This window comes from Chiloscyllium plagiosum, unplaced genomic scaffold (assembly GCF_037043375.1).
Source record: "Chiloscyllium plagiosum isolate Xiang-an unplaced genomic scaffold, Cpla_swu_hap1 HiC_scaffold_31, whole genome shotgun sequence".
Lineage (NCBI taxonomy): Eukaryota > Metazoa > Chordata > Chondrichthyes > Orectolobiformes > Hemiscylliidae > Chiloscyllium > Chiloscyllium plagiosum.
Window position 1 is genome coordinate 22,647,537 of NW_028270169.1, and position 15,549 is coordinate 22,663,085.

At 38.8% G+C, this 15,549-nt stretch overlaps 1 protein-coding gene across 1 annotated transcript in view; it reads left to right on the forward strand.

The window, feature by feature from the left end:
• Window positions 1-1,137: 1,137 nt before the first annotated feature.
• Window positions 1,138-15,549, forward strand: part of LOC122564002 (EF-hand calcium-binding domain-containing protein 5-like) — a 174,815-nt gene continuing 160,403 nt past the window's right edge. The window contains exons 1-2 of the mRNA XM_043718422.2: window positions 1,138-1,288; window positions 2,615-3,900. Coding sequence (XP_043574357.2) covers window positions 2,630-3,900 — 1,271 coding nt within the window. The 5' untranslated portion in view covers window positions 1,138-1,288; window positions 2,615-2,629. The remainder of the gene's footprint in view (window positions 1,289-2,614; window positions 3,901-15,549) is intronic.

Consider the following 15,549-nt stretch of genomic DNA (forward strand, 5'->3'; position numbering starts at 1 on the left):
CAGACTTACACAACTCTGGTACTTGCATTACTGTACAGGATGCTAAATTTATGACATAATTAAATCATTTGCCTAACGTTTTTTCATTTTTTTTCTTTAAACACCCAGGTGGCCAGTGACAAGCACTGCCCTTCACATCAAAGGACAGTGCTGTGTGATCAAAAACAGTGAAGGGGAGGATAGGGACTAAATCAAAATAGAGTTGGAGGGAGAAATGATGTACTCCACTCCCTGCGGCGCCCACCTCTCCCTGAACAACTCCAGGGTGTTGGTGGACACCGCGTGCTCCTTCTCCAAGGACACCCGGGCTCTAACGTAACCGCGGAAGAGGGGCAGGCAGTCGGCCCTAACGACCCCCTCCACGGCCCGCCTAACGTTTTTTCATAATGAGGATACGGTGCAGCACGGTGGCTCAGTGATTAGTACTGCTGCCTCACAGCCGCTTCAGGCAACTGTGTGGAGTTTGCACATTCTTCCCTTGTCTATGTGGGTTTCCTCTGGGTGCTGCAGTTTCCTCCCACAATCCAAAAAGATGTGCAGGTCAGGTGAATTGCCCATGCTAAATTGTCCATCGTGTTAGGTGCATTAGTTAGGAGTAAGTATAGGCTTAGGGGAATGGGATCGGGTGGGTTACTCTTGGAGGGTTGGTGTGGAATTGTTGGGCTGAAGGACATGATTCCATACTGTAGGGAATCTAATCTAATCATATCCAATAAATAAAGTTCATTAACTTCATTTCCTGAGACCAGTTTTTCACAGGTTAATTTTGGAAAATGTCACATCAATGTAAAGCCAGATATTCGGGAATTTGTTCAAGTTTTATTTTCCAGTCTTTGATTTTGAAATGCAGAAGTTTCTAATTACACTTCAACTAACATTTAAAACAATGTTTGCGTCGAACTTCTAAAGATTGTTGACGAACAAGCAATATGACAACATTTGTAATGCCCACCCCTCACCTTGGCAACAGGGTACCTGTGGATCTTGTCACCAGGCAATGATGCTGTCACTTTGCACCCATCGCTTGTGACGCACTCGAATGCAGACAAGACAGCGGCTAAATGCAGTCGGTGTCAGATTGAACAGATTTTAAAACAAAACTAATCTGACACCGAACAAAACGTGACCTTCCAGCAAATGATAAAATTTACCAGAATGAAACATGAAAGCGTATTCCCCATTGCTTAGCAACTCTTAAAGGCAAACACACAACTTAGACCCGGGAAAGCAGTTGGGCAGGCATGGACCAAAGGGGCTGAGATAGTTTTGGACGGAAACGAAAACAGAGGTAAGCAGTTTACACGAGCTGAATTTGGATCAAGCTTAATAAAACCTTTAGATAGCGACAACTGTGAGGTAAAGGGCCATCCAACATTTGTGGCGGGGAATTCACGTGAAGCAGAGGTAACAGATTCAATGAGTTAAAACTTTCTCTCCACAGCAGGAATTTGTGAGGAATTAACGATATTTTGCGCATAATTATTGCATATCGTTTTTTAAGATTGTGTGACATTGTCGTACTGCAGTCATTGTACACATCTTGCTTCTCGCCCTTTCACGTAGTGCACTCGTCGCTATTGCTTCTGTTCATAATCCCTGCTTTTCTCTTGACAACCGGAGATATAATTTTTAAATCGCCTTTCCGCCACGGTTTTTTTGGTTTTCCAAGTTTTGAGTTTTGAGTCGCATTGGATAGCTATTGTTGTCTGATTCCGTTACGATTAGAATCCAGTTAACTAGTGTTTAAAATAATCCACGCCTTGGGTTCTTAGTGCATCTCTGAGCCAGGAGGCCCAGTTCAAATCCTGACTAGTCCGGAGATGTATAATAACATCTGATTAGAAAATATCTAAACTACATGCTAAACATTCCGGCAGACTATTAAAATGCTTTAGCAGAATAGCATTATCATTTGTCATACATACTCCAAAGTAAGTTAACGTTGAACTGTATGTATGTAATTAGTAAACCTATACTATATCTTTAATTAAGACGGGAATCGTGATTTCAGTACATGTAATATTGCATTGTACTATGCTGTAAAATGTTGCCAGGGTTGGAGGATTCGAGCTATAGGGAGAGGCTGGGCTGTTTTTTCTGGAGTGTCGGAGGCTGAGGGGTGACTTTATAGAGGTTTATAAAATCATGATGGGCATGGCTAGGATAAGTAGACAAATTCTCTTCCCTTGGTTGGGAAAGTCCAGAACTAGAGGGCATAGATTTAGGGTGAGAGGGGAAAGATGGAAAAGAGACCTAAGGAGTAACTGTTTCATGCAGAGAGTGTTTCCTTTATGGAATGAGCTGCCAGAGGAAGTGGTGGAGGCTAGTACAATTGCAACATTTAAAAGGTATCTGGATGGGTAAATGAATAGGAAGGGTTTGGTGGGGTTTGGGCCGTGTGCTGGCAGGGAGGACTAGATTGGGGTGGGTATCTGGTTGGCATGGACAAGTTGGACCGAAGGATCTGTTTCCATGCTGTACATCTCTATGACTCTATTTAGATATTAATATTTTGCATGAAATATTGCAAATAACAATTGAAACCAATTAATGTTTCACTGTTGTGTAGCAGAAGTACTACATGTTAAGATAACTTAATGGATGTCTCTTTCAGCAAATCAAGTACGTCATGGCTACCAATCCTCAAGATAAGGACGTTTATAAAACTTTGTTGGAAGTAGACGTAACTCAAGAGATCAATGCAAGTGAAAATAATTCCCCTCCTTTAACAGATGATGAAGAAGCTAAAAGCGAAAGGTGGAAAGATGATGATGAGAGTGGAAGCATGAAAAGAGTTTGGAAGCAAAATATTTCTTCATCAAGTGGAAAAATTATTAGTGTAACAGATACAAGTGACAGCAAAAACAAATATGGATCTTCAAAGAGAAGCCTTTCTCTTGTAAGTGGAAGAATTATGGACACAGATGAAGACGAGAGGGAAATTAGTTATGCTTCAAAGCGAAGTGCTTCTATTGAGGGTGAAACAACTGGAAGTTTTATGAATAAAGTTGCCATGAAAGCTTTTCATCAAACTCCAAAGACTTGGATCTCTATTAAAACTGAATCAATTGTGGATGAAATGGAGGATGTTGCCAATACGGTTTTGCAATCACCAAAAAGCGCTTTCCTTGGGAAAGGAATAATGACACATGCATCACATGAAAATGACAGCATGAGTTCTCATCCAGTTGTAAAAAGAAGAGTGTCAATTGCAGAAAATGTAACAGTTGAACATGGTACTAAGGTTCCAGTTGGGCAGAAAATCTTTGAGAATGCAATAGAAGAAAGTAGTTTAAACCCTATGACTGTAAATCCAGTTAATAGATCTGCTGTTAACACTGCATCACTGGATTCACCAGTGCCGAAATATAAATTAGAAGCTAAAAGAGCTTCCTTTCAGACTGAAGCAATTGGGGGTTTTTCAATAGATGATACAAAAGAAGATGATGACTTTGAAGGAAACAAGTTACTTTGGAAGAGGATGTTTGAACGAAAAGTAACAAAGCGAGTGCTAAAATTACAAGAACAGAAGACAATCCTTCTCAAAAAATGCAAACATGAGAAAGCTGTTTTGGAAAAAAAGATTCCACTGGATTTATTGACAAAGGAATGGTTCAATGAAAATCAGTTGACAGTGCAGACTCGTCTGTACCTACTGGAAAAGTTGCTGCCTACTCTGATTCTGGGCCTAGAGAAGTTATTAATGGAAGTCGAAAAAAATCATTTGACCGTATTAGCGACACCACATCCTTACTTTAACCCAATTAATTTCTTGGCACAGTATCTGATGGAGAATAATCCACAATATAACAGACCTGCAAATGAAAATCCATATATTCATGGCTTAAAGCATGTGGTGGAGCAGCTAAACAGTCATGTTGTTGACATCAAATATAGCAGGTAAAAACAATGACTGCAGATGCTGGAAACCAGATTCTGGATTAGTGGTGCTGGAAGAGCACAGCATCCTCGGATGCTGCCTGAACTGCTGTGCTCTTCCAGCACCACTAATCCAGAATCAAATATACCAGGCAGGATAATGCTTTTCAAAGTACTTATTTTGCTGAGGATTATTAAGATGCAAATGTATTGTCATGCATTTCTTCCAATCACCTTTATAGTGTTATGGACCAAGCTAGACCCTCTCAAAACATTTCAAGAAGGTAGCCCAGATCCTAACTTTTCTAGTTGCTTTAAGTCAGATGTAAGGCAAATATTCCAGGAGAAATGCAGCTGGTCAAACCATTTGGTTTTAAACAAAACAGAGTTTATTTACACACAAACAAAAGAAAACCGAATTTAGAATAAAATGACTATTTGAAAACCCAACTGACACAAAAATGCAACTTTACTGCAACATCCATAAACACATCCCTTGGCAAAAAGATAAATTCAAACACAGGGTCTTACAGGAGAGAGATGTCAGAGGGAGGATCAGCATGGAATTGTTTGTTTGGGTCCCCAGCTAAAACTATCCCAAAACTAGAAAAAACCCTGAAGTTGGGAGAACTGGCCACTCCCCTTTCATTGTACAAGTGTTTAAAAATACCTGAAAGCTTTTTCTGATTGTTGACTTAGGCAGCATCTGATAGCCATTATTAAATAAACCAGTTCAGACATTTAGGCGCCTCTGCCGTTACGGCCCCTCTCAAAACAAAAGGAGAGAATAACCTTGCTAAAAGAACAGCATCATCACAATAGATTGTATCTGTGCTAGCTGATAATATAAACAAAGGTATGATTTCAAGCTATGAGGAGAACTCAAAGAGGATGGATAAAGATTAGACAGTTGAAGTGATTGGGCAGCAAGGTAGCGATGGCATATAATGTGGGGAAGTGTGAGGCTTCTCACTTTATTAATAAGAATAGAAAAGCAGCATTTTTTAAAAATGAAATTGGCAGATGTTGATTTTATTTGTTCTTTTGTGGAATATAGTGTCACTGACAAGACTAGCATTATTAGCACATCCGTCATTGCCATTGAACTGATTGAAATGCCCCAGCAAGCTAGATGGTAGTTAAAAGTCAGTAACATTAATATGGGTCTAGATTAACACCTAGTTGCATCAGGTAAGGATGGCTGTTGCCTTCCCTTATGGACATTAGTTAACCCAAATAGATTTTTTGACAATTGATAATATTTTCAGTCACCACCTCTGAGAATAACTTTCAGTTCTAGTTTCTTATTAATTTGAATTTTACCAGCTGGTAAAATGGAATTTGGACTCATCCCCAGAATATCAACTTGTCCTCTGGGTTACTGATCCAGTGCTTCTTACTGGCATTTATCGCTATATGATATCTCACAGATAAACTTTAGACTGATAGTCCAAAGAGAATTAGGTGTTTTCATACAAGGAAATCAAACAACATGGAGGTATAGCAAACAAATAGGCAAGCAAATAACATGTGGGCTTCATTGCAAAGGAATTGGAACATAAACATAAAGAAGTCTCACGACAACTGTGGGGGACATTGATGAGATTATGAGAGTGTGGTGCTAGAAAAGCACAGCAGGTCAGGCAGCATCTAAGGAGCAGGAGAATCGATGTTTTGGGCAAAAGTCCTTGATCAGGAATCCATCAGGAATTGATAAGCGTACACTGAGAATATCGTATGCAGTCTTGATCAATATAGTTGATGAAAATTATACTTTCATTAGTGGTAACACAGCAGAGATTTAGTAGGTTGTTTCCTTGTTTGTAAATTGTCTGGCATTAACATAAATGAAACATGATGTAATTGAAACATTCAAAGTAATGAGGGACTTGACAGAGAAGATACTGAGATGTTGTTTCCTCTGGTTGACAAATCTAGAATAAACAGGCAGTATCATCAGATAAGATGCCAATTGTTTAGGTCTGTGATGAGAAATTTCTTCATTCAAAGAAACTTTAATATTCTCTACCCCAGAGGGTTGTGGATGAGCAATCATTAAATATATTTAAGGCTAGATAGATATTTTCATTACCATCGGGATTCAAGGGGATGGGTGGGAAAGTGAAGTTGAAGGCAGACATCAGCTATGAACATATTAAATGGTACAGCAAGTTCTATGGGCTGTATATTCACCTTCTGATTCTGCTTCTTATGTTCTTTTGATTTTAGCAAGGCCTAGATATTAGGGAGCACTCAAAGATTATCATATTATATGGCTGTTGGGAATGTAATAGAATAAGTACGTTGCTACATTACACTGGTCAAGAATGGAAAGAGTTGGTAAGATGTTGATATGTAGATGTAGATGATGAATGTCAGAGGTATGGGGGAATTAGAAGACAACATAAGTTTCGGGTCAGGCTTGGAAATTGGGTGACCTGAAGTGATGGTACTCGGAGGAAGGGGACCAGGCTGGTGGAGACTGAGGAGAGAGCGATAGAGAAACTCAGGTATCGAGGTCATAGGAAAGTTATTGCAGACTAATAGAGTTGAACAGCACAGAAACAGACCCTTTGGCCCAACTTGTCCATGCCAACCAGATATTCTAACTTAATCTAGTCCCATTTGGAAGTGTAGTTGCTCAGGGATTAGGGTCAAATGAGGGAATAATGAGGGCTGGTATTAGCAGTGATGGATTTGGAAAGTAATGGTGACAAGTGAAGAGAAGAAAATGCCTTCTTCAGTATGGAGTTTGGTGATGCATCTTTGCTTTTACCTTTACATTTCAATCAGTTGATTTTGTTGCAGGTGACTTATAGGATTGATTTACTGAAGAAGCCCTGCTTATTGCTGGTTGCCTTGGGCACAACAATATTGAGGCAGGCAACGCAAACAACAACTTGTTTACTTATTTGCTAATGCAAAGGATCTAATACTTGTTTTGTAAGCCAATTCTATTAGGAACCTGGTTTGAAGCTTTACTCTGGGTAAAATGCCTCAAAATTTGGAACTTGATGAAAAAATATCTTTATTGACTACTAATTATATTATGTACACAGTCCAGGAATACATCAGATGTGAGATTATGAGATTCAACACTCACCCTTGTGCTGCAATTGTTGGTTTCCTTGAGATACAGACATGCAATCATGTGGTCATTCCACCTCCTGCTCCTCAAAGCTACTTTCTTCCTTCACCTTTACTTGCAGCTGTAGAATCAACACCTCTAAGTTCAATAAGCACTATGCTGAAATAGTTCTGTGTTTCCCACCTGGCTCTGCACACTTTCTTATTGGCTCAATTCTCTGATTGCAGCAGCCTGTGACTGGTTCATTTTCAGTCCTGGCAAACCTTCCATAAGCAGAGGGTCCCAACAACAGGCTTGGCCAATCTCCTAAACCTGTTCACTTTAGTCACTTTAGCCTGTTTTTCTCTTAATCTGTTTTGTCTCGACAGAAGAACTCACTTCCCTGTCTAGCCCCAGTTTCACCAAACAACCATTATATAAGATCAATTAGGAACTGCAAAATTTCTACTTATTCCATTATGTTTTGTGCAAAACAGAATGACCTTTATCTCGATAACATAGGAACAGCAGTAGGCCATTGAGCCTGTGAAACTTGCCCACCACTCAACCTGACCACACTGGTTCTAACTCTTGAATGCCTGTTAGCTACTCCATCCACATAAGCCTATGTACAATTAATAATCAGAAATCTATCAATTTGTACCATAAACATACTCAAAAACTGAACTTCCACAGCCCTCTGTGGTACATATTCCAAGGTACAAAACTCTGAATAGAAACCATTCTCCTCATCTCTACCCTAAGTGGCTCTCACTTATTTTTAAATTGTGCCCCTCCTGTCTAGACTCCCCAACCAAGAGAAATACCTTACCTGAATATTCCTTTAAGTATTTTGTAAGTTTCAATGAGATCGCCTCTCATTCTTTGAAACTCTAGAGAATATAGGCACAGATTGCCCAATTTCTCTTTATAGAACAGTCCCACCATCCCAGGAACAAAGTTGGTGAACTCATTCTATGGCAATAATATTTTTCCTGAGATAAGAAGATTGAAACTGCACATAGTACTTCAGGTACTGACCAAGCTCCTAAACAATTGAAATAAGACTTCAAATGCTTTCAGAATAAAGGTTAAACTTTCTAATAGCATGCTGCACCTATAAGTTAGCCTTTAATGATTTATCTACAAGGATATCTAGGCCCTTTTGCATATCTACACTTGCCGAACTCTGAGCATTTAAGAAATAATCAGTACATCTGTTCCTCCCCACAAAGTGGATAATCTCACTTTTTCTTCACATTATATTTGCTATGTTCTTGCCCATTCATTAAGCCTGATACTCCTGAAGCTGCTTTATATCTTTCTCACAACACACATTCCCACTTAGCTTTGTATTATCAATAAATTTGGAAATATTACATTTGGTACCTACCTCCAAATTATTGATGACTGTGAATAGCTGGGGCTCAGATACAGATTTTTAGCTGCTACATTAATCACAGCCTGCCAAAGCAAGTATGACCGACTTATTTATAATCTCGGTTTACTCTGTGGTAGTTAATTAGTAATTCAAGCCGGTATGTTACCTCCTATTCCACATGCTTTTAACATTTCTAACCATCCACCTGTGTGGGATTTTATCAAAAGCCTTCCGAAAATCTAAGTACACTATATCCATTTGTTATGGACCAGGCCAAACCCCCTCAAGACATTTCAAGAAAGTAGCTCAGACCCTAACTTTGCGAGTTGTTTTAAGCAGGTGTAACACGGATATTCTGGGAGGGATGCAGTTGGTCAAACCACATAGCTTTAAACAAAACAGAATTTATTCACAAGATTACCAAATGAAACACAAACAAAAAAGAACAGAATACTGAATAACTCAACCTATCCGAAACAGATCATCTGAACTTAATGATGCTGTTCCAAATACTTGCAACAATCCCCATAAACGCTCCTTGGCACAAAGGTAAAATCAAACATGGTCTTACAGGAGAGATGTCAGAGAGAGAGAGAGAGAGAGAGGATCAGCATGATCCTGTTTCTTTGGGTCCAACAACTTTAAAACTGCCTGACTGCTTTCAGTGAATAGCCTGACTGCCAAAAACCAAATCAAACCAGAGAAAGGATGAGCAGGGAGAACCAGCAATTCCCTTTCATTGTACAAGTGTTTTTTTTTTAAACTTAAAAGCCTTTCTCCTGAGGCAGTATCTGTTAGCTATAATCAAACTGGCCCAAAATCCCATCCAAGCCCAGACTTCTCAGAACCTATGTTTTACAACTTCCTGAAAAAAACCAAGGACAACATGATCTTGTTAAAGGAGTAGCATCATCACACATTGACTCTCCTTTGTCAATTATGTTCGACAAAATATCCCAACAGGTTCATTAAAACACCACTTCCCCATCACAAATCCATGTTGCCTATGCCCAATCAAATCATCATCATCCAAGTGTCTATTTATGCTGTCCTTCATATTAAATTCTGGCATTATCCTGATTACTGGTGTACAGGTGTGTAGTTCCCTGTGTTCTCTGTCACTTCTTTATTAGATACAGAGGTGATATTTTCCAGCTTCCAATCTGCAGAACTTTGGTTTATAATCGCCAATGCATTCACTGTCTCTGTAGCCACCTCCTTCAACATTCTGCAGTGTTGCCGACTTGGTTTTGAGGATTTATCAAGTTGCAGCCTTATTAAAGTTCCCCAATACAATATTCTTACTGATGCTAATTTCCTTAAATCCACCTGTTATGGGTAAATCACTACAAGTTAGCTTTAATTCAGCTTCTTACTAAGAAATCTCAGAGACAATCTAGTAACAATGATTTAAACTTAATTGCATGTAGCAACCGAAATAAGACCCCTCAAGTGAGCAAATTAAGCCTCACAACCCAACTTTGCTATTACCCAATTAATGGTGGAACTTGGCCAGATTCCACCAACAGTGCCTGTCTCTGGAAGTGTCCAGATTTTGATCTTTATACAGTGTTGTTCTTCAAAGTTCTGCTAAGTTGAGAGAGTTGTTGTTTGATTTTTATAAAGATCTTCGTCCTTTAAGTCATTATTGATGATTCTTTAAACAATTTCATCCAAATTAGAACAAATCTGCAGCTTGCCTTCTTATCAGAAGTAACTTTTTTGTTCCTTATTGCATTTGTCATTGACTGTCAGTTTGAAGACACAACTTTTCTGCAGGTAACTCCTTAAATTCTTCTGCACGACAATCCTTGTCCTTTGTCGCACTATGTCATCAAGTTTATCTAGCAGGTGTCAAAGCAGATTTATTCATGTAGTCTCCATTCCTTCTCTCGCCAGACATGGCTAGTTGCTCTTAACTCCAGTATACGTTTGACTTTGACTTTTAGTAGTTTATTCCAGACAGAATTATTGCTGCCTTTTTCTATAAGTTTGTCTTTTGTTGATTCATTCAATCCATGAACAGTAATTAAAGTTCTAGTTATCCATAGCCATTTGAATCTCTAATTCTGGGAGATTTCATGTATGTTCCTCAGTGAACAAAGTCAGAAGTCACAAGAACTAGGTTATAGTCAGTTAAAAAATCACACAACACCAGGTTATAGTCCAACAGATTTAATTGGAAGCACTAGCTTTCGGAGCACTGCTCCTTCATCAGGTGGTTGTGGAGTACACAATTGTAAGACACAGAATTTATAGCAAAAGTTTACAGTGTGATGTAACTGAAATTATACATTGAAAAATACCTTGATTGTTTGTTAAGTCGTCTGTTAGAATGACCATGTTAGTTTCACTTTTTTCATATGTAAATCACAAAACTTTTTTAAAAGTTACATTCTCCCATTAACTTTGACAAGGTTATAGTTCAACAGGTTTATTTGAAAACATAAGCTTTCGGAGCACTGCTCCTTCGTAAAGTGCAGTGGAGGGAAGCGCACAGGCACTGAATTGATAGGCGGAGACACCATTGCAAGATAATTCCAGATAATTAAGAGTGGCAAAAGATAGTACAAATAGTGTGAGTGGAGTGTCAATAGGTTGAATAACAAGTCTTTGCAGGTGATCAAAGGTGTCAAACAGTTTGAATGATGTGTCAACAGCTGAATAACAAGTGAAGGGATAACCTATGATCCAATAAATTGAGGCAGAGAGATAATTACAAAAAAAAAATCAGAAATAAGATGGTGACAATCTAAAGGTTGGAATAAAATGATAGGTATGAAAGTTGCATGATAAGGGTCGAACCAAAGTAATGAATAATCCAAAACTGTACAAACCAATTAAGGTAGAGAGATCATATCAAATTATCAAGGTGATGGTGTCAAAATGGAACAGTAAGGAAAATTTTACAAACACAGAAAAGTATGGTGGGTTTACATGTAGTGCGACAAGATCAGGGTGGAGGCTGTCTTCATTGGTACGGAACTTGGCTATCAGTTTCTGATTGGCGACTCCACAATGTTGTGTATCTCAAAAGCTGCCTTCATTGTCTCGTACTTCCCAGCGGAGAAACTACACCATGTTTTTCACAGACTTCAACATATCATCAAATGATGATGAATATCTCATCAAGGCCATCCCCACGCCTCTACTTCATGTCTTCAAACAACTACCTAACCTCAAAAGACACGAAGAACAACCATAACACCACACAACCCCCTGCCACAGCAACCTTATCAAGACCCGCCAGTTCTTCAAATTGGATACTACTACTACATGTGGAAACACCACTCACCAAATAAACAGTGGGTTCTCATGTGACTTAGCCAATGTTGTCCATCTCATACGCTGCAGGAAAGTAAACTCTGAGGCATGGTATATTGGTGAGACCATGCAGATGTTATGACAACTGATGATTGGACACCGCAAAAAATCGCCATGCAGGAGTGTTCCCTGCCAGTTGAGGAACACTTCAGCGGTCAAGGACATTCAGCCTCCAATCTTCGGGTAACCGTCCTCTAAAGCTGCCTTCGAGATACACAACAACAAAACAGAATTACTGAGCAGAAACTGACAGCCAAGTTCATTACCCATGAAGATGGTCTCAACTGTCATCTTGGATTCATGTCACACTACATGTAACCCCATCATGTTTGTAAAATCTTCTTTACTGCTCTGTTTTGGCATCTGTGATGATGCTGTCACTTTAAAAAGGTTATTCTGTCCTGGGTTAATTTGAAGACAGGTTGTAACAACAGAGGTGCCGAAATGGCTATGGGAGATGGCCTAAGTCAACAATCAGAGGAGGCCTTTAGGGTTTTTTAAAAACAATTGTAACAATGGAAGGGGAGTGACCAGTTCTTACAGATCAAGTTTTCTAGTTTTTTAACTGTAGCAGTCAGAAACTGTTTGAGGCCCAGAAGAGTTGGAGCTTCAGTAAAATAGACTCCTAGCTACTACATTGTGGCATCATGTTAAAAAGGTTATTCTGTCCTGGGTTAATTTGAAGACAGGTTGTAACAACAGAGGTGCCGAAATGGCTATGGGAGATGGCCTAAGTCAACAATCAGAGGAGGCCTTTAGGGTTTTTTAAAAACAATTGTAACAATGGAAGGGGATGGCGGCACGGTGGCACAGTGGTTAGCACTGCTGCCTCACAGCGCCAGAGACCCGGGTTCAATTCCCGACTCAGGCGACTGACTGTGTGGAGTTTGCACATTCTCCCCGTGTCTGCGTGGGTTTCCTCCGGGTGCTCCGGTTTCCTCCCACAGTCCAAAGATGTGCACATCAGGTGAATTGGCCATGCTAAATTGCCCGTAGTGTTAGGTAAGGGGTAAATGTAGGGGTATGGGTGGGTTACGCTTCGGCGGGTCGGTGTGGACTTGTTGGGTCGAAGGGCCCTTTTCCACACTGTAAAGTAATCTAATCTAATCTAATCTAATTGTCTGAAATCTCTTCTGATGTTGTTTCCTCCTGGAAAGGAGAATTTACCTTTTTGCCAAAAGCTGTGTTTATGGGATGTTACTATATTGGAACAGTTAATTAGTCAAAGGTATAGTGTATCTATTATTCAGTTACGTTTTCCAATAGTTAATATATTCTAATTTTCTCTTCCTTTTGTTTGTATTTTAACTACAGTGTTCAAACTGTAGTTTTGTGTTTTACTTAATGTCAAGTGGTTTGACCAGTTGCATCAAAACTGGACCACACACTTCACATCTATGTTTAAAAAAGAAAAGCTTAGGGTCTAGGCTACCTTCTTAACATATTTTGAGGGGTCTGGTCTGGTCCAAAACAGATAACTTACTATTATCTCTCTACCTTATTAGTTTGTACAATTTTTTATTACTTGTTACTTTGTTTAGACCCTCATCATGCTACTGTCGTATCTGTCATGTGACTCCAGACACTTGGTTTGCCTCTAGCAGCATCTTATTTTTGATGCTTTGTATTTATCTGTCTGCCTCAATTAATTGCATCACTGGCTGTCCCTCCACTTGCTACTCAGCTGCGGACACTTTATTCACACCTTTTGACACCTTTGATCACCTGCAAAGACTTGTTATTCAACCTATTGACACTCCACTCATGTCATTTGAACTATCTTTTGTCACTCTTAATTACCTGGAATTATCTTGCAATGATCTTTGTGCCTATCAATTCTGTGCCTGTGTGCTTCCCTCCACTTCAGCTGATGAAGCAGCAGTGCTCCAAAAGCTTATGTTTTCAAATAAACCCATTGGACTATAACCTGGTGTCATGTACTTCTGACTTTGTTCACCCCAGTTAACATGGGGTGCTAACTACGGAAGCTTTTACTTTTGATTTACATTTTTTTTGCTAGATTACATTCACATTCAATTTTTATCAGTTTATTCAAATCCCTTTCTGATATTTTAAAGTCCTCCCAATCCTCAGAATTACTGGTTTTTCTGTCAATTTTACAGGCCTTTTCTTTTAATTTTATGCAATCCTGAACTTGATTGTAAATTTGCCATGTTCAAAAATAATCCAAAGCTGTGTTTTTGCAGTCACATGTTGCTAACTCAAAGAAAACTAACACAAATCACAATCTGTAACAATCTGGCCTTTGCTAATGGTTAAATATGTTGTCATGCATCCCAGTACTCTTTGCATTTAGCTATGTTAGCTTCAACAAATAGAAAACTATGTATTGATTTGACCAACCTTCAACAAGTTTGGACATAATAACAGCAGATAGCAACTCTGAGCGTAACTCTTCTCCATATTCATGCCTTTTAATGCAGCAGCTGCCCAACATGATTTCAGATGTAGGAAAATGACACCTTTTGTTGTTCTTTTCCAAACTGTGTCTTCTCTTTGTGTTCACTGTTTCTGAGGCCTGAGTATGCCCTGCATTGTAGTGAGAAATTGGTGTGAAATACAGTTATTTCGAGGTCACAATTTACATCAGATTAAATTTAGATTAGCTTTTTACTGATTTAACTGAATTTCAATTTTGTTATACATCTTAACATTGATGTGGTTTGGGAAATATATGACAGAATCTGAATTGAATATGTCCAGAATTTAATGGCACCATTTTAAAAATGGTTTATTCTTTTATGGAAGTAGATGAGGCTGTGTTATTTTCTGGGTCTGTAGATTGTGAAGGAGCAAAAGTGGCCTTTGCAGTGATATGTACTTCTTGTCAGATGTGGGAGTTTAAAGAGACTTTAAGGGTTACTGCGGATTATATCTGCAATAAATGCTGTTGGATGCGAATCTTATCAGATCGCGTGGATTCCTCATCGCTTCTATCTGTCTCTCCAACTGATCCACGCGATCTGATAAGATTCGCATCCAACAGCATTTATTGCAGATATAATCCGCAGTAACCCTTAAAGTCTCTTTAAACTCCCACATCTGACAAGAAGTACATATCACTGCAAAGGCCACTTTTGCTCCTTCACAATCTACAGACCCAGAAAATAACACAGCCTCATCTACTTCCATAAAAGAATAAACCATTTTTAAAATGGTGCCATTAAATTCTGGACATATTCAATTCAGATTCTGTCATATATTTCCCAAACCACATCAATGTTAAGATGTATAACAAAATTGAAATTCAGTTAAATCAGTAAAAAGCTAATCTAAATTTAATCTGATGTAAATTGTGACCTCGAAATAACTGTATTTCACACCAATTTCTCACTACAATGCAGGGCATACTCAGGCCTCAGAAACAGTGAACACAAAGAGAAGACACAGTTTGGAAAAGAACAACAAAAGGTGTCATTTTCCTACATCTGAAATCATGTTGGGCAGCTGCTGCATTAAAAGGCATGAATATGGAGAAGAGTTACGCTCAGAGTTGCTATCTGCTGTTATTATGTCCAAACTTGTTGAAGGTTGGTCAAATCAATACATAGTTTTCTATTTGTTGAAGCTAACATAGCTAAATGCAAAGAGTACTGGGATGCATGACAACATATTTAACCAATAGCAAAGGCCAGATTGTTACAGATTGTGATTTGTGTTAGTTTTCTTTGAGTTAGCAACATGTGACTGCAAAAACACAGCTTTGGATTATTTTTGAACATGGCAAATTTACAATCAAGTTCAGGATTGCATAAAATTAAAAGAAAAGGCCTGTAAAATTGACAGAAAAACCAGTAATTCTGAGGATTGGGAGGACTTTAAAATATCAGAAAGGGATTTGAATAAACTGATAAAAATTGAATGTGAATGTAATCTA